The sequence below is a fragment of the Erythrolamprus reginae genome, chromosome 7 (assembly GCF_031021105.1).
Source record: "Erythrolamprus reginae isolate rEryReg1 chromosome 7, rEryReg1.hap1, whole genome shotgun sequence".
In the NCBI taxonomy this organism is placed as follows: domain Eukaryota; kingdom Metazoa; phylum Chordata; class Lepidosauria; order Squamata; family Dipsadidae; genus Erythrolamprus; species Erythrolamprus reginae.
In genome coordinates, this window is record NC_091956.1 from 41,150,126 (window position 1) to 41,172,781 (window position 22,656).

The following is a 22,656-nucleotide window of genomic DNA, read 5'->3' on the forward strand; positions in this document are numbered from 1 at the left end:
GCCTCATCAGCTGGCCACACCCATTCTTTTACTGGGATTCGATCTGGGAAGCTTCTGCATTGTAAAGCAGAGAGCTAGCAATTAGACCCATCCGATCTGAATCCATCCAGCTTTGTACCAGGGAGGGGTATATGTTTTTTCTTATGTCGGATGACCCTGGTATATTTCCAAGGAACGTCACAGCTCCTCTTTTTTTGCCTATAGGCCCAGCCCAGGGCCACTGCAAGGCAGTAATATATCTATAGCCGACAAACTATATTTTGTATGTGTTAAATGTTTATAGCTGGAATTTAAAATTAAGGGAGACCAGGATAGATCTATTTCGGCCTTATTAGGCCTCATCAGCTGGCCACACCCATTCTTTTACTGGGATTCGATCTGGGAAGCTTCTGCATTGTAAAGCAGAGAGCTAGCAATTAGACCCATCCGATCTGAATCCATCCAGCTTTGTACCAGGGAGGGGTATATGTTTTTTCTTATGTCGGATGACCCTGGTATATTTCCAAGGAACGTCACAGCTCCTCTTTTTTTGCCTATAGGCCCAGCCCAGGGCCACTGCAAGGCAGTAATATATCTATAGCCGACAAACTATATTTTGTATGTGTTAAATGTTTATAGCTGGAATTTAAAATTAAGGGAGACCAGGATAGATCTATTTCGGCCTTATTAGGCCTCATCAGCTGGCCACACCCATTCTTTTACTGGGATTCGATCTGGGAAGCTTCTGCATTGTAAAGCAGAGAGCTAGCAATTAGACCCATCCGATCTGAATCCATCCAGCTTTGTACCAGGGAGGGGTATATGTTTTTTCTTATGTCGGATGACCCTGGTATATTTCCAAGGAACGTCACAGCTCCTCTTTTTTTGCCTATAGGCCCAGCCCAGGGCCACTGCAAGGCAGTAATATATCTATAGCCGACAAACTATATTTTGTATGTGTTAAATGTTTATAGCTGGAATTTAAAATTAAGGGAGACCAGGATAGATCTATTTCGGCCTTATTAGGCCTCATCAGCTGGCCACACCCATTCTTTTACTGGGATTCGATCTGGGAAGCTTCTGCATTGTAAAGCAGAGAGCTAGCAATTAGACCCATCCGATCTGAATCCATCCAGCTTTGTACCAGGGAGGGGTATATGTTTTTTCTTATGTCGGATGACCCTGGTATATTTCCAAGGAACGTCACAGCTCCTCTTTTTTTGCCTATAGGCCCAGCCCAGGGCCACTGCAAGGCAGTAATATATCTATAGCCGACAAACTATATTTTGTATGTGTTAAATGTTTATAGCTGGAATTTAAAATTAAGGGAGACCAGGATAGATCTATTTCGGCCTTATTAGGCCTCATCAGCTGGCCACACCCATTCTTTTACTGGGATTCGATCTGGGAAGCTTCTGCATTGTAAAGCAGAGAGCTAGCAATTAGACCCATCCGATCTGAATCCATCCAGCTTTGTACCAGGGAGGGGTATATGTTTTTTCTTATGTCGGATGACCCTGGTATATTTCCAAGGAACGTCACATACAAAATATAGTTTGTCGGCTATAGATATATTACTGCCTTGCAGTGGCCCTGGGCTGGGCCTATAGGCAAAAAAAGAGGAGCTGTGACGTTCCTTGGAAATATACCAGGGTCATCCGACATAAGAAAAAACATATACCCCTCCCTGGTACAAAGCTGGATGGATTCAGATCGGATGGGTCTAATTGCTAGCTCTCTGCTTTACAATGCAGAAGCTTCCCAGATCGAATCCCAGTAAAAGAATGGGTGTGGCCAGCTGATGAGGCCTAATAAGGCCGAAATAGATCTATCCTGGTCTCCCTTAATTTTAAATTCCAGCTATAAACATTTAACACATACAAAATATAGTTTGTCGGCTATAGATATATTACTGCCTTGCAGTGGCCCTGGGCTGGGCCTATAGGCAAAAAAAGAGGAGCTGTGACGTTCCTTGGAAATATACCAGGGTCATCCGACATAAGAAAAAACATATACCCCTCCCTGGTACAAAGCTGGATGGATTCAGATCGGATGGGTCTAATTGCTAGCTCTCTGCTTTACAATGCAGAAGCTTCCCAGATCGAATCCCAGTAAAAGAATGGGTGTGGCCAGCTGATGAGGCCTAATAAGGCCGAAATAGATCTATCCTGGTCTCCCTTAATTTTAAATTCCAGCTATAAACATTTAACACATACAAAATATAGTTTGTCGGCTATAGATATATTACTGCCTTGCAGTGGCCCTGGGCTGGGCCTATAGGCAAAAAAAGAGGAGCTGTGACGTTCCTTGGAAATATACCAGGGTCATCCGACATAAGAAAAAACATATACCCCTCCCTGGTACAAAGCTGGATGGATTCAGATCGGATGGGTCTAATTGCTAGCTCTCTGCTTTACAATGCAGAAGCTTCCCAGATCGAATCCCAGTAAAAGAATGGGTGTGGCCAGCTGATGAGGCCTAATAAGGCCGAAATAGATCTATCCTGGTCTCCCTTAATTTTAAATTCCAGCTATAAACATTTAACACATACAAAATATAGTTTGTCGGCTATAGATATATTACTGCCTTGCAGTGGCCCTGGGCTGGGCCTATAGGCAAAAAAAGAGGAGCTGTGACGTTCCTTGGAAATATACCAGGGTCATCCGACATAAGAAAAAACATATACCCCTCCCTGGTACAAAGCTGGATGGATTCAGATCGGATGGGTCTAATTGCTAGCTCTCTGCTTTACAATGCAGAAGCTTCCCAGATCGAATCCCAGTAAAAGAATGGGTGTGGCCAGCTGATGAGGCCTAATAAGGCCGAAATAGATCTATCCTGGTCTCCCTTAATTTTAAATTCCAGCTATAAACATTTAACACATACAAAATATAGTTTGTCGGCTATAGATATATTACTGCCTTGCAGTGGCCCTGGGCTGGGCCTATAGGCAAAAAAAGAGGAGCTGTGACGTTCCTTGGAAATATACCAGGGTCATCCGACATAAGAAAAAACATATACCCCTCCCTGGTACAAAGCTGGATGGATTCAGATCGGATGGGTCTAATTGCTAGCTCTCTGCTTTACAATGCAGAAGCTTCCCAGATCGAATCCCAGTAAAAGAATGGGTGTGGCCAGCTGATGAGGCCTAATAAGGCCGAAATAGATCTATCCTGGTCTCCCTTAATTTTAAATTCCAGCTATAAACATTTAACACATACAAAATATAGTTTGTCGGCTATAGATATATTACTGCCTTGCAGTGGCCCTGGGCTGGGCCTATAGGCAAAAAAAGAGGAGCTGTGACGTTCCTTGGAAATATACCAGGGTCATCCGACATAAGAAAAAACATATACCCCTCCCTGGTACAAAGCTGGATGGATTCAGATCGGATGGGTCTAATTGCTAGCTCTCTGCTTTACAATGCAGAAGCTTCCCAGATCGAATCCCAGTAAAAGAATGGGTGTGGCCAGCTGATGAGGCCTAATAAGGCCGAAATAGATCTATCCTGGTCTCCCTTAATTTTAAATTCCAGCTATAAACATTTAACACATACAAAATATAGTTTGTCGGCTATAGATATATTACTGCCTTGCAGTGGCCCTGGGCTGGGCCTATAGGCAAAAAAAGAGGAGCTGTGACATTCCTTGGAAATATACCAGGGTCATCCGACATAAGAAAAAACATATACCCCTCCCTGGTACAAAGCTGGATGGATTCAGATCGGATGGGTCTAATTGCTAGCTCTCTGCTTTACAATGCAGAAGCTTCCCAGATCGAATCCCAGTAAAAGAATGGGTGTGGCCAGCTGATGAGGCCTAATAAGGCCGAAATAGATCTATCCTGGTCTCCCTTAATTTTAAATTCCAGCTATAAACATTTAACACATACAAAATATAGTTTGTCGGCTATAGATATATTACTGCCTTGCAGTGGCCCTGGGCTGGGCCTATAGGCAAAAAAAGAGGAGCTGTGACGTTCCTTGGAAATATACCAGGGTCATCCGACATAAGAAAAAACATATACCCCTCCCTGGTACAAAGCTGGATGGATTCAGATCGGATGGGTCTAATTGCTAGCTCTCTGCTTTACAATGCAGAAGCTTCCCAGATCGAATCCCAGTAAAAGAATGGGTGTGGCCAGCTGATGAGGCCTAATAAGGCCGAAATAGATCTATCCTGGTCTCCCTTAATTTTAAATTCCAGCTATAAACATTTAACACATACAAAATATAGTTTGTCGGCTATAGATATATTACTGCCTTGCAGTGGCCCTGGGCTGGGCCTATAGGCAAAAAAAGAGGAGCTGTGACGTTCCTTGGAAATATACCAGGGTCATCCGACATAAGAAAAAACATATACCCCTCCCTGGTACAAAGCTGGATGGATTCAGATCGGATGGGTCTAATTGCTAGCTCTCTGCTTTACAATGCAGAAGCTTCCCAGATCGAATCCCAGTAAAAGAATGGGTGTGGCCAGCTGATGAGGCCTAATAAGGCCGAAATAGATCTATCCTGGTCTCCCTTAATTTTAAATTCCAGCTATAAACATTTAACACATACAAAATATAGTTTGTCGGCTATAGATATATTACTGCCTTGCAGTGGCCCTGGGCTGGGCCTATAGGCAAAAAAAGAGGAGCTGTGACGTTCCTTGGAAATATACCAGGGTCATCCGACATAAGAAAAAACATATACCCCTCCCTGGTACAAAGCTGGATGGATTCAGATCGGATGGGTCTAATTGCTAGCTCTCTGCTTTACAATGCAGAAGCTTCCCAGATCGAATCCCAGTAAAAGAATGGGTGTGGCCAGCTGATGAGGCCTAATAAGGCCGAAATAGATCTATCCTGGTCTCCCTTAATTTTAAATTCCAGCTATAAACATTTAACACATACAAAATATAGTTTGTCGGCTATAGATATATTACTGCCTTGCAGTGGCCCTGGGCTGGGCCTATAGGCAAAAAAAGAGGAGCTGTGACGTTCCTTGGAAATATACCAGGGTCATCCGACATAAGAAAAAATATATATATATATATATATATATATATATATATATATATATATATATCCCTTAATTATATATATATATATATATATATATATATATATATATATATATATATATATCCCTTAATTTTCAAATTCAGCTTAAACATGTGACATATATATATATATATATATATATATATATATATATATATATAAATTAGTAGTACGTTGTTACAAAATCACCAATATTCTTCCAAGATGATTTTTACACGTTAACTTCTAGTTCAATTCAAAATGAAAAACAGCAATTATAGTATCCATTTAGCCGCTCTCCCCAATTTCTTGAACTCCTTTTCCTGTAATCCATAAGCAAAAAGTAACAAAAAGGTATTTTCCTCCAGCAATAATGCTCAATTTAACAGTCAATTCTCCTCGCCACAACTCCAGCACAAAATCCTACATTCCCTTTTCTTTTCCGGATGACTTCCAATTCTTCTTGCAACTCTTTCTAGCACACAGTCTCCTCGGGTAATGGCGGCTAACCACTTTCGCACCATTGATGGTGGAGGCTCCAGGTCTGGTCAACCCTGGGGTTTGTCGACCCCAAACAGGGACCAAACCAAGTCCCCTTCTTCCCCTCCCCTTCAGGGAGGTTTGGGCCGATTCAAACTGAATCGGCATCCCCAAACAGCAGGGATTCAGCGATTCTCCGCAGGAGCGAGAGAACCGCCGCTGCCACTGAGGCACTGACCATCCCCCTCTCCCACATTGGCTTTCTCTTCAAGTACAATGCTTTGCATTTTCTTGCAATATGGGCTCCTTGACTAAGAGTACCAACTTACAACAATAATTCCAGTCTCAATTGTGTTCATAAATTAAGGACTACCTGCATTTTCATGAGATACATCCAATAACACTATTCATTGCAGGTAGAGGGAACAGGAATCAGAATAGAGCTGGAAAGGACCTTGTAGGTCTCCTAGTCCAATCCCTGCTCAAGCAGGAGACCTATAGCCATCATAGTGAACCTATGGCCTGGGTGCCACAGGTGGCATGCAGAGCCATATCTGCCGGCACAGGAGCCATTGCCTCCAGCATAGATGCACATGTGCCAAAAGCGGGGAAAGCGCAGAAGGTTGGTTGTATGTCAGCCTCTCAAATACTGCTATAATTTCTCCTCTAGTCCTTTTTTTCTCTATTTTTTTTGTATAAATTTTTATTGTTTTTCACACCTTACAGAGATTCCAATTCACATACCTCAAATTAAAATACAATATAATATCAAATGCCAAATTTTTAATCAATTTTTTCTAATTATTTATCCAATTTATTCTGGTACATATCATTCATCCTGTGCTACCTGCTTTCCAAATACTATCATCTGGATTTTAGATATTGTTCCTTGCCTTCATTTGCATTCAAAGTGCTATAGCTATCTAAATTTCTCTTGGCTATTTGCTGTTTTTCATAACTATGCCATCGTACTTTAGTCCATTTCTTGCATTCTTACTTAACTCATTCCTGCTTTTATTTAAAAACCCTCTTTATCGTAACTGCCCTTAACAAAAGAAATATCCAAATTTACTTCTCTTTAAGACCCAGGAAAGAAAGAAAAAAAGAGAAAAAAATACCATTCATATTATGTCTTAGTCTAATTTAACAATGTCAATATACATAGGAGGAAGAGTTGCTATTAGAAATTTAAAATATATTTCTTACTTCATTTCTTTCATTTCTTTCATTTTACCGATATATCATTTCTACTTTAACAAATCAAAATCAATATATATCATATTGTTCCATTATTTTTTGCAAAAAGTATCTTCCATTAGAAAACCCAGTGTAGTAATATTCTTTCTTAATCTACATGTTTTCCACTGCTGTTCTTAGTGTAATAATCTTCCCTAATCTAAAAATTCCACTGCCAACCCCAGTGTAATTATCTTTCCTAATCTATTTGTCACTGTCATATCAGTGCAATAATCTTCCCTATTCAAATTACTTTTACTGCTAATTACAATGTAATAATCTTCCCTAATCTATATATTTTCCCTAATTCTATATATCTTCCACTATTGATAATCTTCCCTAGTCTATTCAATTTAACTTTTCTTTACTCCATCTGTCTTTCACTATGATGCCTAACATAATCAATACTAGTTATTATCCCATATTAGTCCTCCTCCTGATACTATATCCCTTTTCTTTCCCCCCTCCTCCTATTTTATTTATCACTATAAATCAAATAAACAATTTATAATTCAATCAATCAAGAAAAAGAAAGAAAGAAAAATATAGAGAATAATAACCATCCAAAAATAATTATAACAATTTTCAATTATCTCATCCATAATAACCATAATAATCATGACTATTTTCAATTTTCTAATTCATAACCATTTAAATTTTCTCCCTTTGTACAGTTCTTCCATTTTAGCATTTTATATCTCTTACTTATTTTTTTATTTATATATATGTATAAGATGTATATATTTTTCAATAATAAACTCCAGTAATAATAAAGTATTAATATGTCCAATTCATTATGTATAATCATTTCCTTTTATAATTTATAACTTTGTGAGAGAAAACCAATCCTCTTCCTCTTCTTTATAGTGCTGTTAACTTTTATTATCTTCTGGATTTTCTTAAAAATGTTTAATTTTAAATTATATTGTCCAGTGTGTTGTCAGTCAAATCAAGCAGTCCAATCAGTTCAAATTAGCTCAATCAATTCCATCTTGAATTTTCTTCCTTCCATGCCATAGCTGATCCTCCTTCTCGTAGCCAGTCAATGTGAAAGCCAAACAGATGTGTAGAAATCAAACAGATAGAGTATATTTATAAACTGCAATATCAAAGTCCTTAAACAAATAACAAGCTCCTATATTTCCTCCAGCCACACGATGGTGCTAGAGGACAAATTTCCCAGCTCTTTCCGGTTTTTAGTATTTTCTTCTGGTATTTAACGTTCCTTTTTGTTTATAAATAAAAAGATAGCTTCCACAACAAGAATTTAAGGTTCCCGATTCAAAGAGGCAAGTTTTAAAAAAATTAGATAATTTAAAAATCCAATCCTGGGCAATTTGCTACTTTCTGAAGCTTTCGCTGAATGCCGCCTTGCAAAGATAGCTGCTTTCTTCAATTTCTGGCTGTTTTAGCTCCGTCCAAAATCCAGTCGAAAAACAAAAGTCCAAAATCCCTTTCAGGCACTCTCAACTCACTACCATCAGCTGTATATCCCTTCTTTTCTCTGTAAGTAACTCCACCAGCTCTTTCCAGATGTTACCATTCCGCTTCCATCCCGGTGTTGCATTGTCTCCGCAGCTGTGTCGGCTCAGGCATGGCTGCCTGGGCGGCTTCACTACAGCCACTGCGAGACCAAGCCAGTTCGCCTGGTGGGGCATGCCTGCCCCTACCAGGCCTCTGGCAGCGTCCTCTGCATCACCTTCCCTGCAGGAAGGATCCGGTCTGGTCCAAAAGGACCAGAACCCCCAGGCAGTGGGAATTCGGGGCTATTCCAAGAGAGAGAAAAGGCTCCTGCTGCTGCGACCATCAGACCATCAGATAATAACACCGCTCTTCCTAGTCCTTCTTTTCTCTAAACTAGCCAAACTCAAATCCTGCAACCGTTCTTTTAAAAGAAAATATTGATAAAACACACATAAACAAGACAACAAAAAAGAAACAATTAACAAATATGTGATGAATCATTTAGTATATATATTTATATTACACTTGTGAGCCGCCCCGAGTTTGCGGAGAGGGGCGGCATATAAATCCAATAAACCTAACCATATAAATCCAATAAACCTAAATACCTTAAATTATTACATTAATATTCACCTTCAAATTCTACTGCTTCCTTCTTTACACTTTATATTGCTAGTGGATATAATATTACATGTGCTCAGATTAAGAATTGTACCACTTCCTCTGCTAAGCCTATCTGTATATCCACTGGAATTTCTTAATGGAATTACTCTGAATATCAAAACATATCTTTTAATTATGCACATATTATACTTCCTGCTGGGTTTTTTTAATATGTAGCCAATGGACCTTTAATTATATTCCTGCTAATTTGTCTGAAACCCAATGTTGTTTAAGTTGTCTTACTGCTATCCTACCTACAAAGGAAGATATCATTCATTGTTTTAGAAGATCTTCTATAGCCCTTGATGAATCATATAACAGAAGCCTTTCTTCTCAACAAGGCTGAATATGCTTCCCTTGTGGTATCTATAGTTGATATGCTTCCTTTAGCAATTCTCAATCAATAAATTGCCTCTCTTTAGCAAAAACTACCATTACATCTTTAGCTATTGCAGCCAATGTTCCCTCTAATTTTTTCCCCGGTGTGGGCGGAAAAGTATAGTGTCTGAGCGACAGTCCCTTTGGGACTGGGGGGCATAGAAGTATAAATAAATAAATAAATGAATGAATGAATGAATGAATAAGAAAAAAATTCCCTTCTTTTTTTATTAAAAGAAATTAATAATAAAACAAAACCAAAATCTATTACTATTATTATCTTCTCTTTTTCCATCCCTGTCTCCTCCCCCCTTGTGTGTGTGTGTGTGTGTGAACTCTTGAACCATTTCCAATTAGAGGTGAGCTATTGGAAATGGTTCAAGAGTTCACACACACACACACACACACACACACACACACACAAACGGCTGGGTTTTTTTTTCTCTGTTATTATTTGGATGCTTTTTACCATATGCTTTAAATCAAGAGTCATTTCTCTCTCCCCCTCTTGCTCTCTCTCTCTCTTTCTCTCTCTCTCATTTTCTTTCTCTCTATTGCTTTCTTTCTCTCTCACTCTTTCTATCTCTCTTGCTTTCTTTCTCTTCTCTCTTGCTATCCCTCTCTCCCCCCTTTCATCTCTCTCTCTCTTTCTCTCTTGTTTTCTTTCTCTCTCTCTCTATTGCTTTCTTTCTCTTCTCTCTCTTGCTATCTCTCCCCCCCCCCTTTCTCTCTTTCTCTCAGCAGCGGTATTGGGCAGTAGCCGTGGGGTGGCGGCAGGGTGATCAGCTGTGAGGCGGAGCTCCAGAACTGAGGCACCGACGGCGAGGGGGCTGCAAGAGTGCCTTCTCCGAGTGCTTCGGGAACGCCTGCCCTGCCTCTACTGCAGCCTCCTTGCTGGAAGTCTGGGACGAAAGTGCTCCCAGCGAAGGGGCTGCGAGAGGGGCAGGGCAGGCATTCCCGAAGCCCACGGAGAAAGCCCTCTCTCGCAGCCCCCTGGCTGGCCGCGCTTTCATCCCGCAGCCACCATCGCCGCGGGAGAAGTCGCGCCCCAAGGCAGGAGGCAGCGGAGGAGGAGAGGGGGTGAATCGGGCGGGCGGGGGGCAGAGTCGAGAAGCTGAGAAACCTCCAGAGACTGTAGAAACCCCAAGGATGGTAATGTCTGACTCAGAGGGGGAGGAGGACATTGAGGATCAGGATCTCCTATTAGATTCCTGTATCCGACGCTTTAGAAGCAGACAGGAACAGCTTTATGGGAAAAGTTTTAGAAAATAGTCTGTGGGAAAAAGTCTAGGCAATCATAGCTCTAGGAAACAGTTGACCATGCCCAGTCTGTATATAAGGCAGGGTTTGGGGGTAAAGAGGCGTGGGGTTGCAACGTTCGTCAAGGTGAAATATTCAGATCCTCCAGAACTGGTGTGCTGAGAAAGGAGTGGCTCCTTTAAAAGTTATGCAGAGGTCGATGGATGAAAAAGAAAATAAACCGGGAGAGCTGTGAGGGTATATGTATGATTTACCGACCTTATCTCAAGAAAGAATGTTAATTGCTCTGACTCTTGGCTGCCAGCAGTTTGTTATCTCTTGGACAATTTAAGTGGGGCCTCTGCCTACATGAACTGATAACTCTGCTTCTGTCTGTACAAAGCATTTTTTACCTGTATAAAAGTGTGTGAATTACATCCTTTGCTTGTGGGGGCTTCTTTGTTCCAATCCGGTGGGCCCAAAGTAAAACATACACAAGAAACTTGTTATAAATAATAAGCTTGTGAGTCCAGAGGCAGAGCTTCTGAATGAGACTCCTGGCTCGGCAAGCTTTGTTCAAGAAATCATATCTTTATTTCTGTGATTTCTGTAGGTTACTGCAAGCTTCCATCTTAGGCCCAGTACTCTTCAATATCTTCATAAATGACTTAGATGAATTGTGGATGATACTAAGCTGGTAGGAATAGGTGTTTTACATGATAGGCTCAAGATCCAGATGGATCTTGACAGATTTGAACACTGGGCCCTGTTGTGGTTGGCTCATGGCCAGCTCCTCTGGTCTCAGAATTTGAACCACAGGAGCTGGGTTTGTTGGAGCCCCAGAGACCTATCTGGCTCTCGGAGGGCTCGGACAGTGAGGGGGAAGGAGAAATGGAAGCTGAGAGATAGAGGTAGAGGCCCCTGCAGTGCCTGTGGAACCCCCAGTTAGAGCCTTGTCTGAGTCAGATGAGGAGGGGGTGATTAATGACTCCATTCTCAATGTCCGGGTGCGAAGGATGATGGGACCCCAGGAGCAGCTGCACAAATGCAGAAGTGGGAGTAATTAGGGAATGCTGTGGCTTTAAAAGGGAGGTTTTGTGGGAGGCCCTTTGCAGGAATTAGCGTTCATGGTTAACAGAAACAACGAAACACAGTTCTGTCTCTTAACCAACATCTTGCATCTTTGGAAAACAACCCAATTTTAAGACACTTGTGTTTGGAAAGACAGTAGCTCCTGAAAGGTAGAGTGAATACTTTTGCTGCAGCCTACTCTGGAGGCATTCTAGACAAACCTTGGAGGTTTTTGAGACATCCATTACCGGCTTGGCAGTTAATCCCGACCTTTGGGTCATAAACAGACATTCTTCTGCCATCATTGTGGCTCTCAGGCAATTTGCAAAGCAATATATTTTGTGTTTCGTAAATCTTCAGTTTGTGTGTGTGTATCTTATTTCCTTGCTGCCCAACAGGCAGAACAGGCCCTATGTAATAAAATGAAATTCTATATAGAAAAAAGTAAAGTCTTACACAGGCAAGAAAAACCAAAAGTGCACACATAGACTGGGTGAAACCAGGCTCAATAGAGACAGATCTTGGCGTTTTAGTGGACACTCAATTAAATATGAGCTAACTGTGTGAGGCAACAGCCAAAAAAACTAATGCAATCCTAAATTGCATTAACAAAGGAATACAATGAAGATCAAGTGAAGTACTAATACCATTTTATTAAGCCTTAGGAAGACCACACCTAGAATACTGTGTTCAGTTTTAGTCATCACACTATTAAAAAGATGTTGAGACTCTAGAAAGAGTGCAGAGAAGAGCAACCAAGATGATTAGGGGATTGTAGGTTAAAAAATACGATGACCAGTTGCAGGAACTGGACGATAGCTAGTGAAGAGAGAGACCGGGGAGACATAGCAGAGCTCCAATATTTAAGGGACTGCCACAAAGAGGGGATTGAGCTATTTTCCAAAGCATCTGAAGGCCAGACAAGGAATAATGAATGGAAACCGAACAAGGAGAGATTTCCAAAGCATCTGAAGGCCAGACAAGGAATAATGAATGGAAACCGAACAAGGAGAGATTTCCAAAGCATCTGAAGGCCAGACAAGGAATAATGAATGGAAACCGAACAAGGAGAGATTCAATCTGAAAATAAAGAGAATTTTTCTGACAACTAAATAACTAATGGAATAACTTGCCTTCAGAAGTTGTGGGAGCTTAATCACTGGAAGTTTTCAAGAAGAAATTGGACTGCCATCTGTCAGAAATGATGTAGTGTCTCCTGCTTCGATGGAGGATTGGACTGGATGATTTACAAGGTCCCTTCCAACTCTGTTAATTGTTCTGCCTGACCGGTCTCAGGCAATAATTAACGGTCCAGGAAAGAAGGTCAGACACACACGTGCATTGCTTAGCAGCAAACTTGTATTAAACAGAAAAGAAAAGGCTAAAGAAAACTGCCCTTATTTTCAGGAGTAAAACACAGTTCGAGGTGAAAATTCAGCTAGATACAAAGTTCATGAAAAAGCAAACAAATACAAAAGTCATGTAGCATAAATGTTTCAAGAGTTCTATGAATTCTCAAGGCACGAGAGCAGCAGCTTGTCCCAGAGTTTTCAACTCCCACAACGCTGAGTTGAAATCCAAGAGCAAAAGCTTCAAAGCAGGAACAACAATGCCACACAAACCACCCAGATAAACAGCCACAGTTTGCCTTGACCCCTGTTCCCTTTTTATGCCTTTAGCCCTCATTAAGGGAACCACACCCAGCCCAGGTGCTCCTATCATGACTTATCATACTTCTTAAAGCGATCCCTTCTTTGTAAGGCTCTTCGGTTGCGTAAATCAATATATTGCTCTGCAGACGAACTGAGGACAAACTGTCCGAAGGACTGCCAGCCAAATCCCCTGGGCTGTCTGCTGAATCCTCCTGACTCTCTGCCACATCTTCCTGGCTGGCTGCTACATCTTCCTGGCTGTCAGCCAGGCTTTCACAGTCACTTTGTGCCGCGTCTCCCCCATCTGTGGGAGCAACGGCTGGCCCAGGCCCAAACACAACAGTTAATAAAGTAGGTTGTAGTCTACTTTGTCAAATGCCTTGCTGAAGTCTAAATATACTACATGCATAGCATTTTGTTGGTCTACTAATTTTGTCACAGAATGAAATGAGATTTGTTTGCCATGATAGTGCTAGGTTGCATCTTTCTGTGGAACACCTCTGAAAAAATTACAGGTTCATGGTTTTAAACATTGACATGTATGTGTTTATCCCTTATAGGTCTGGGAAAAATAGAAGTGCAGACTGAGCAGAAGAGTCAGTGTTCTAGAGCTAAAGGATCTGAAAGTGACAGGTAATTTCCTTAACTGATAATTCCTGCTGTTAGGGTTAGACATTTGCTTTTAATTTTCTTCTTTCTTTGTGATAAAAAAATTATATTGGGTTATTTAGTGTAGATGACCAGGCTGAACGTAAGGGTGGGGGTCAAATACATCACCAGCATGAGTCCCTATGACCCCAAAAGAGACCTACCGTATATACTCGAGTGTAAGCCGAGTTTTTCAGCCCAAAAAATGGGCTGAAAAACCCGACCTCGGCTTATACTCGAGTCACCACAAGAGGGCGCCCCGCCAGCAAGCTAAACGGGGAGGACGGCGATGGCATGAACTCTCTCCAGGCTTTAGAAGCCTCCAGCTGGAGAGAGAAGCAGATTGAAGGAGGAGAAGGAGGAGGAGGGCAGCTCTTTCCTTTCCTCCTCCTCCCCCGTGGCTGTGGGCTATTCTGGCTCTCCTCCGCCTCATTTCCGTGTTGCCGTCCCAAGTGGATCTCTTTAGCAAATCTGCTTCCCTGCACAACACATGGGGCAATAAAGGGAGACGGGGGAGAGAGCCAGCAAGCTAAAGGGGGGGAGGGACCAGGACGGCATGAACTCTCTCCAGGCTTTAGAAGCCTCCAGCCGGAGAGAGAAGCAGATTTGTTAAAGAGATCCACTTGGTACGGAAGGAGGAGGAGGGCAGCTCTTTCCTTTCCTCCTCCTCCCACGCAGCTGTGGGCTATTCTGGCTCTCCACCTCCTCCTTTCCCTGTTGCCGTTCCAAGTGGATCTCTTTAGCAAATCTGCTTCCCTGCACAACACATGGGGCAATAAAGGGAGACGGAGGAGAGAACCAGCAAGCTAAAGGGGGGGAGGGACCGGGACAGCATGAACTCTCTCCAGGCTTTAGAAGCATCCAGCCGGAGAGAGAAGCAGATTTGTTAAAGAGATCCACTTGGTACGGAAGGAGGAGGAGGAGGACAGCTCTTTCCTTTCCTCCTCCTCCCATGCAGCTGTGGGCTATTCTGGCTCTCCACCTCCTCCTTTCCCTGTTACCCTCCCAAGTGGATCTCTTTAGTAAATCTGCTTCCCTGCACAACACATGGGGCAATAAAGGGAGACGAGGAGGAGGGAGGATCAGGGGTGGGAGATCAAGCCAACGAGCCAGCCAGCAAGCTAAAGAGGGGGGGGAGGGAAACAGCGTGAACTCTCTCCAGGCTTCTAAAAACTCAAGTTTAAAGAGCCCTGGGTTAGGGTTAGAAATGCAAGAGTCTTCAAACCTGGAAAAATTAGGGCTTGGGGACTTCAACTCCTACTCCTGAAGTAGCATGGCTGGTGCAGGAATTCTGGGAGTTGAAGTCCACTAGTCTTAAAACTGTCAAGTTTAAAGAGCCCTGGGTTAGGGTTAGAAATGCAAGAGTCTTCAAACCTGGAAAAATTAGGGCTTGTGGATTTCAACTCCTACTCCTGAAGTAGCATGGCTGGTGCAGGAATTCTGAGAGTTGAAGTCCACTAGTCTTAAAACTGTCAAGTTTAAAGAGCCCTGGGTTAGGGTTAGAAATGCAAGTCTTCAAATCTGGAAAGATTAAGGCTTGTGGACTTCAACTCCCACTTTACATGGCTGGTGCAGGAATTCTGGGAGTTGAAGTCCACTAGTCTTAAAACTGTCAAGTTTAAAGACCCCTGGGTTAGGTTTAGAAATAGGTTTTAGCTTGGTTGCTGATTGAGCTACTTTTTTTACTTTTTAATTTATTGTTATTACCAGATTGCTTTCATTTACCCTCTTTTAAATTTACAGAGCTAATTTTGGTTTTCTTTAAAATAAATATTCTAAAACATTTAATCTACTGATGTCTCAATTAATGTAATTTTATTGGTTTCCATTTTTATAAGTTACCAGTAGCCACTGCATTTTCTAACCTCGGCTTATATTCGGGTCAATAAGTTTTCCCAGGTTTTTGTGGCAAAAACTGGTGCCTCGGCTTATACTCGGGTCGGCTTATACTCGGGTATATACGGTAAGTCTCTTGAAGACCTTGAAGTCCATTGACTCCTACCTGGCACCAATTTCTCATGACCATTAGTAGATCAGATTCTTGTGTTTAGGCAGCATAGAATAAACACAGTGCTTTCTGAACTCTAATCTGGCTCCTGGTTTCTTGCACTTGACATTAAGTACTATTTTGTAGTAAATTGGATGATCATTTGCACATAAATATACATACCATAATACATTCAAGTATATATTGAGTTTTTCGGCACCAAAAATGTACTGGAAAATCCGACCTCGACTTATACTTGAGGCAGAACAGGGGTAGGTTGGACCCCGGTTGGACCCACCAGGGCATGGAACCGTTCTGCCGATGGAGCCGGGCGCCGGAGTTGGGCATGGAGCGGCAAAGAAAGACCTATTGAGACAATTGAGGCCAAAATTTTGGTTGTTAAGCAAAAAGCGTTGTTAAGTGAGAATCACCACATTTTACTCAATCCATGACATTTCATAGCTCTAACTGATGTGCAAGCTAAGGAAGTACATCTGAAGGCGATGTTCCCTCTAAATTTTTCGGTGTGGGCGGAAAAGTATAGTGTCTGAGCGGCAGTCCCCTTGGGACTGGGCGGCATAGAAATAAATACATAAATAAACACAAAAATAAATAAATAAATAAATAAGAACAAAATCCCTTCTTTTTTATTAAAAGAAATTAATAATTAGAAAAAGACAAAATCCATTACTATTAAAACTAAAACAACCAGCAAAACCAAAAACATAATTATTAATAAAAACAGGTGAGGGCTGGGTGTTTTTTTCTCTGTTATTATTTAAGTGCTTTTACCATATGCTTTAAATCAAGAGTTGTTTCTCTCTTTCCTGTCATTCTCTGCCTCAATCATTTTCTCATTTCTCTTTTTTCTCCCCTTTTTTCTATCATTTATCTCTCTCTCTTGCTTTCTCTCTCTCTCTCTTGCTTTCTTCCTCTCTCTCACTCTCTTCCTCTCTCTCACTCTCTTCCTTCCTCGCTCATCTCTTTCTTTCTCTCTCTTTCTCTCTCTCCCCCCTCTTTCTCTCTCTTTTTCTCATTTTCTCTCTTGTTTTCTTTCTCTCTCTCTCTCGCTTTCTCTGTCTCACTCTTTCTCTGTTGTTTTCTTTCACTCTTTCTCTCTTGCTTTCTCTTTCTCTCCCCCCCTCTCTCTTTCTCACTTTCTCTCTATCTTGCTCTGTCTGTTGCTCTCACTCTCTCGTTCTCTCTTCGTTCTTCTCACAGTGGAGGCCGGCGAAGGTGATTTTCAATGACGGGTGTGCGGGTGCGCATGCTCCCCATCCCCCTGCCAGCCCACCCGGAACATTCAAAATAAGAAAAGCCTTTGCCGGCCCCGCCTCTCCTGCAGCCCCCTCGCTGACAGCCCAGGACAAAAGAGCTCTCTGCGAAGGGACTGCGAGAGGGGCAGGGTGAGCGTTCCCGCTGTGGGAGAGCCGCGCCCCAAGGCAGGAAACGGAGGAGGAGAAAGAGAGACGGATCGAGCGGGCGGGGAGCAGCGGCGAGAAGCATGGGGCGCAAGGGGGCTGGAGGTGCGGGGTGGCAGCCGCGGCTCCTTGCGTACCCTTGGAAAAGGATGCGCTGGGGGGTGTTTTGGGGTGCGCGCGCGCAGACACGCACATCTTAGAGGAAACTGAGTCTGAAGGCATGTGTAATGTTCTAGTTATGGTTAAATGTGTGGCAGAAAGTGGACTCCGGGTTTGTTTTTCCTATCACAGTAAGTGAGGTTGAATGTATATAATTTTACAAGAGCTCTCTCTCTCTGTGTTTGTGTGTGTCTCTGTGTATATAAACATACAGTTTATATAGTAGATAATGTACGGTATATTTTTGTGTGCCTGTGTGTAATATGTATGTACACATATGGCATATATACATAGAATTAAATAGTGTATTTTGGATGTTCAGTAAAAGTAAATAGATAGGGAAATTGTATCTCTTTGAGGCAAGGAGAGGCCAGGTACCCTAACCCAAACCCAAACCAGCAGGAGCAGCGGGGGATTGAGGTAAGTTCAGTGGTACCTCTACTTACAAACGGCTCTACTAACGAACTTTTCAAGATACGAACACGGTGTTTAAGATTTTTGTGCCTCAACTTCCAAACCATTTTCCACTTATGAACCCAAGCCCGGGGCCGTGTGCTCTCCTACAGCCGCAGGGATTCCTCTGCCTTGTGACTGCCACTGCCAGGATTCCCCAATGGAAAGCGGCAGCACACATACACGGCGGGTGACAAACTCCCCACTCTTCCCCCAGGCTCGAGAACTGACTTAATTGGAAGAAGCGGGGAAACCAGAAGCGCACCCTCATCCTCCTATTGATCCTGCTCCATCACGGAACAAACAAGAGGCCAAAAAAAGTGAAAAGGCTTCTCGATCGGTGGGAGGGAGCGCAGTTGCTGGGGATGAGGGGGCGCGCGAGTGGGCGGGGAGAAGGAGGAGAAGGCAGAAGGAATGCCCCACAGCTCAGGACCACAGCACTGCCCCGCAGACCCAGCTCTGCAGCGTGACAACCCCCCCTTCCAAACTGCATGGCCATGTCTCTTTTCCCCATCCCTCGACTTCGGAGGCACTTTAATAGCAGGATTTAAAGCAAGCAAAGGGGATATCACAGCAGTGGAAAGGACAGATCCAGGAGGACATGGATCAGTCATTTGGACGCCAGTGAGGGAGGAAGAGAAAGAAAGAAAGAGAGGGAGGAAGAGGAGAATGAAGAGGAGAAGGGGGGGGAGGAAAATCCCGTAGCCAACCTCTCCACCCCCTTCCCCAAGCTGTGGCAGCGCAGCCCTATGGTGCTCTAGAACAGTGTTTCCCAACCTTTTTTGAGCCGCGGCACATTATTCATATTTTCAAAATTCTGGGGAACACTGAAGGGGGGGCGGCGGGCGAGGCTAAAGAAAAGTTTGGACAAAAAAAATATCTCTTCCTCCATTTCACTCTATTTCTCCCTCCCTCTTTCTCTCTCTTCCTTCCCTTCTTTCTCTCTCTCCATCCCTCTTTCTTTCTTCCTCTCTTTTTTGCTCTTTCTCTCTCCCTCCTTCCCTCCCTCCATGTCTTTCCCTCTCCCTCCTTCCCCCTCTCTTTCTCTCTCTTGCTTTCTTTCCCTCTCTTTCTCTTGCTTTCTTTCTCTCTCATTCTCTCTCCCCTCCTTTTTCTCTCTCGTTCACCACGCCGGCAACAGAGAGAAAAAGAAAGAGAGAGAGCTGGAGAGAGAATGGAGGGCGCCGTTGTCTTCGCCTCCGCTTGCTGGCTCTGCAGCTAAGAGGCAGCAGCCATCCGCCCCCTCGCCCTCCCAGACGACCCCAGAGCTCGGCCACACGCCGCCTCCCGTTAGCCCGGCTGACTTTTCCCTGCTGCCGTTTTCTCTTCATGGCGCAAAGCCACACAGTCCCGGACTCCCGGATCGCTCGCTTTTCCGGCCAGCAAGCACGGCGTGGCGCTTTCCTGGACAGATGGCTTTGCTGACCGGAGAAGCGAGCAATCCGGGTGTCCGGGACTGTGTGGCTTTCCGCCAGGAAGAGAAAACGGCAGCAGGGAAAGGTCGGCCGGGCTAACGGGAGGCGGAGCGTGGCCGGGCACTGGGGACGTCTGGGAGGGCGAGGGGAGCCGGCGGGCGGAGGCGAAGACAACGGCGCCCTCCATTCTCTCTCTGGCAGCGGAGGAGAGGGGGTGGATCGCGCCCCAAGACAGGAGGCGGAGGAGGAGGAGAGTGGGCGGATAGGCCAGGCAATGGGGCAGGGCAGAGAAGCCAGGGGCGCGTTTGGCCAGAGGCACCGTGGGGAGGCAGGGGCGGCCGTGGCTCCCTTTACTCCTTTTTCCCGCCTTCCTTCTTTGGGGCCCAGCAGGAGAGCGCCGGAAACAGCTGCATCGGGCAGTAGCCGGGGGACAGCTGCGAGTGGGAGCTCCAGGTCGGAGGCACTGGCGGTCCGGCACTGGCAGTGCCCCGCCCAGCTGGAGCTTCCTGCGGCACACCTGACCGTGTCTCGCGGCACACTAGTGTGCCGCGGCACACCGGTTGGGAAACGCTGCTCTAGAAGACACAGCCGGGGGAAAATGATTGCCTTCCCAGCCCTGCATGCCAGCGAACAAGTGAACGACCTGGGAGGGGGAACAGTGGAGGGTCAGGAGGGGGGGGCAGTCGTTTGGATGCCGGTGGAGGAGGAAGAAAAAGAAAGGAGGAGGAAGAGGGGGATGAAGAGGAGAAGGAAGAGGAGAAGGAGGAGGACGAGGAGGAGGAGAAAAGAAGGGGGAGGAAAAGGAGAAGGAGGCAGCAGGGCCGTCAAGGAGGGCAGAAGCCAAAGCGGGGCTGTCAAGGAGGGAGGAAGACTCTCCCAGGGACCTAAAGAAAAGAAGCCCTCCTTTTAATCTGGGCAGCCTGGAATCAAGGGAGCGTTTTGTGTCCTCTGGGCACTGGGGGAAGGGATAGGTCTGTCCCAGCGCCCATAGAAAAGAAGCCCTCCCTTCGATCTGGGCAGCCTGGAATCAAGGGAGCATTTTCCGTTCTCTGGGCACCCAGACAAATGGGAGGCGCGGACTCATGGAGTTCAAGAGAGGAGAAAGTTGTGGGGAAAATTATCAGAATGGGGTGGACAGAAATGGGAGGCAGGGACTCATGGAGTTCAAGAGAGGAGAAAGTTGTGGGATAAATGATCAGAGTGGGGTGAACAGAAATGGGAGGCAAGGACTCATGGAGCTCAAGAGAGGAGAAAGTTGTGTGGGAAATGATCAGAGTGGGGTGGACAGAAATGGGACTCATGGAGCTCAAGAGGCTCTTTTCGCGTTGCTTCGTTGGGACTGCCACTGCTTGCCACCTCTCGCTGTCCCTGCCCCCACTCCGTTCGCCTCAGCTTCATCAGCCCCACAGCGGGGGGGGGGCATTTAAGCCTTAAGGTTTTGGATTTTCCTAATGGGTTTGCACGCATTATTTTCTTTTACATTGATTCCTATGGGAAAAATTGCTTCTCCTGGTCACGGAACGAATTAAGTTCATAAGCAGAGATACCACTGTACTTGCATTTTTTCTTGCCTATAACTGCCTTGGGGCAGTGGTTCTCAACCTTTCTAATGCCGTGACCCCTTAATACAGTTCCTCATGTTGTGGTGACCCCCAACCATAAGTCTAGCGCCAATTCTCCCAACAGAGCTTTAAGCTGATTGGCAGGAAGGTCAGAGCGACACCCCCACTATAAACGCCTGATTGGTCAGATTGTAAAAATATGTTTCAAGGCACCAGAATAGAAGCTTTATTTCCTAACACCATGGGATATTTGTCTTTTTCCATGGTGTTAGGCGACCCCTGTGAAATGGTTGTTTGACCCCCAAAGGGATCCCGACCCCCAGGTTGAGAACCACTGGCCTTGGGGGGACATATACCTGGTTACCCTCTTTTAAACTTACAGAGCTACTTTACTGGTTTTCTTTGAAATAAATATTCTAAAACATTTAATCTACTGATGTAATTGATGTAATTTTATTGGTTTACATTTTTAAAAGTTACCTGTAGCCACTGCATTTTCCACCCTCGACTTATACTCGAGTCAATAAATTTTCCCAGTTTTTGTGGCAAAAGTAGGTGCCTCGGCTTATAATCGGGTCAACTTATACTCGAGTATATATGGTATGTATATCATTTTTTTCTGCAGAATAATAGCAGATGATTGGGTAATTTATTGAAAAACATTAAGTAGCATCAAATAGGACTATTTAATTGGATATTTTCTTCCTCTCAGTGCCATCTGGAGTCAGGACTAAATTTGACAGGCTGTGGCTGATCTGCTCCATTGGCTGATCAGCCATGATAAAAAGCTTATGCAGGGGACAACAGAAGACTTTAGTCCATCCAAGGTGGAGGCTTTGGAAGAGATTCACTGTCAACATTGCCAGTTCATGGACTACTGTAGTTTCTTTTCCATCCTTCCTATAGTGACATGGACTCCCTGGAGGCTGATGTCCAAAGCAGCTGAAGGGGGGCGCAGAAGTGGGAACTGTGTCAATAGGAAGAATGGGGGAGGTGGGGGGGGGACAACTTGTCATGGAGGGAAAATAAAATAAAGTGTGCTCAGGTGAAAATTAAGATAAATAAGTGGAAAGATCTGGAGATGGGTTAGAATAGAACAGAATTATTTATTGGCCAAGTGTGATTGGACACACAAGGAATTTGTCTTGGTGCATATGCTCTCAGTGTACATAAAAGAAAAAGATACATTTGTCAAGAATCATGTGGTACAACACTTTATGATTGTCATAGGGGTCACATAAGCAATGAAGAAACAATCAATATTAATAAAAATCTTACGATACAAGCAACAAGTACAGTCATGCACTCCTAAGTGGGAGGAAAAAGATGATAGGAATGATGAGAAAAACCTAGTAGAAATAGAAGTGCAGACTTAGTAAAAAGTTTGACAGTGTTCAGGGAATTATTTGTTTAGTACAGTGATGGCCTTCGGGGGAAAAACTGTTCTTGTGTCTAGTTGTCTTGGTGTGCAGTGCTCTTTAGTGATGTTTTGAGGGTAGGAGTTGAAACAGTTTGTGTCCAGGATGTGAGGGGTCAGTAAATATTTTCACCGCCCTCTTTTTGACTCCTGCAGTATACAGGTCCTCAATGGAAGGTTGGCAGCAATTTTTTTTCTGAAGTTCTGATTATCCTCTGAAGTCTGTGTCGGTCTTGTGGGGTTGCAGAACCAAACCAGACAGTTATAGAGGTGCAGATTCCTCTGTAGAACTGTATCAGCAGTTCCTTGGGGCTACCTTTGAAAAGTGTTCGGAAATTTCAGATCGTGCAGAATTCGGTTGCAAGAGCAATCATGGCCTTTCCCAGATATGCCCCATGTCACATCAA

The 22,656-nt window shown here is 44.0% G+C and overlaps 1 protein-coding gene across 3 annotated transcripts in view; it reads left to right on the top strand.

The window, feature by feature from the left end:
* The window catches only part of NCAPG (non-SMC condensin I complex subunit G), a 281,872-nt gene that overhangs the window by 253,490 nt on the left and 5,726 nt on the right, over positions 1–22,656 (top strand). For all 3 annotated transcript variants that reach the window (XM_070757387.1, XM_070757390.1, XM_070757388.1), the window contains exon 21: positions 13,748–13,820. In XM_070757387.1, the coding sequence (XP_070613488.1) occupies positions 13,748–13,820 (73 nt within the window). The remainder of the gene's footprint in view (positions 1–13,747; positions 13,821–22,656) is intronic.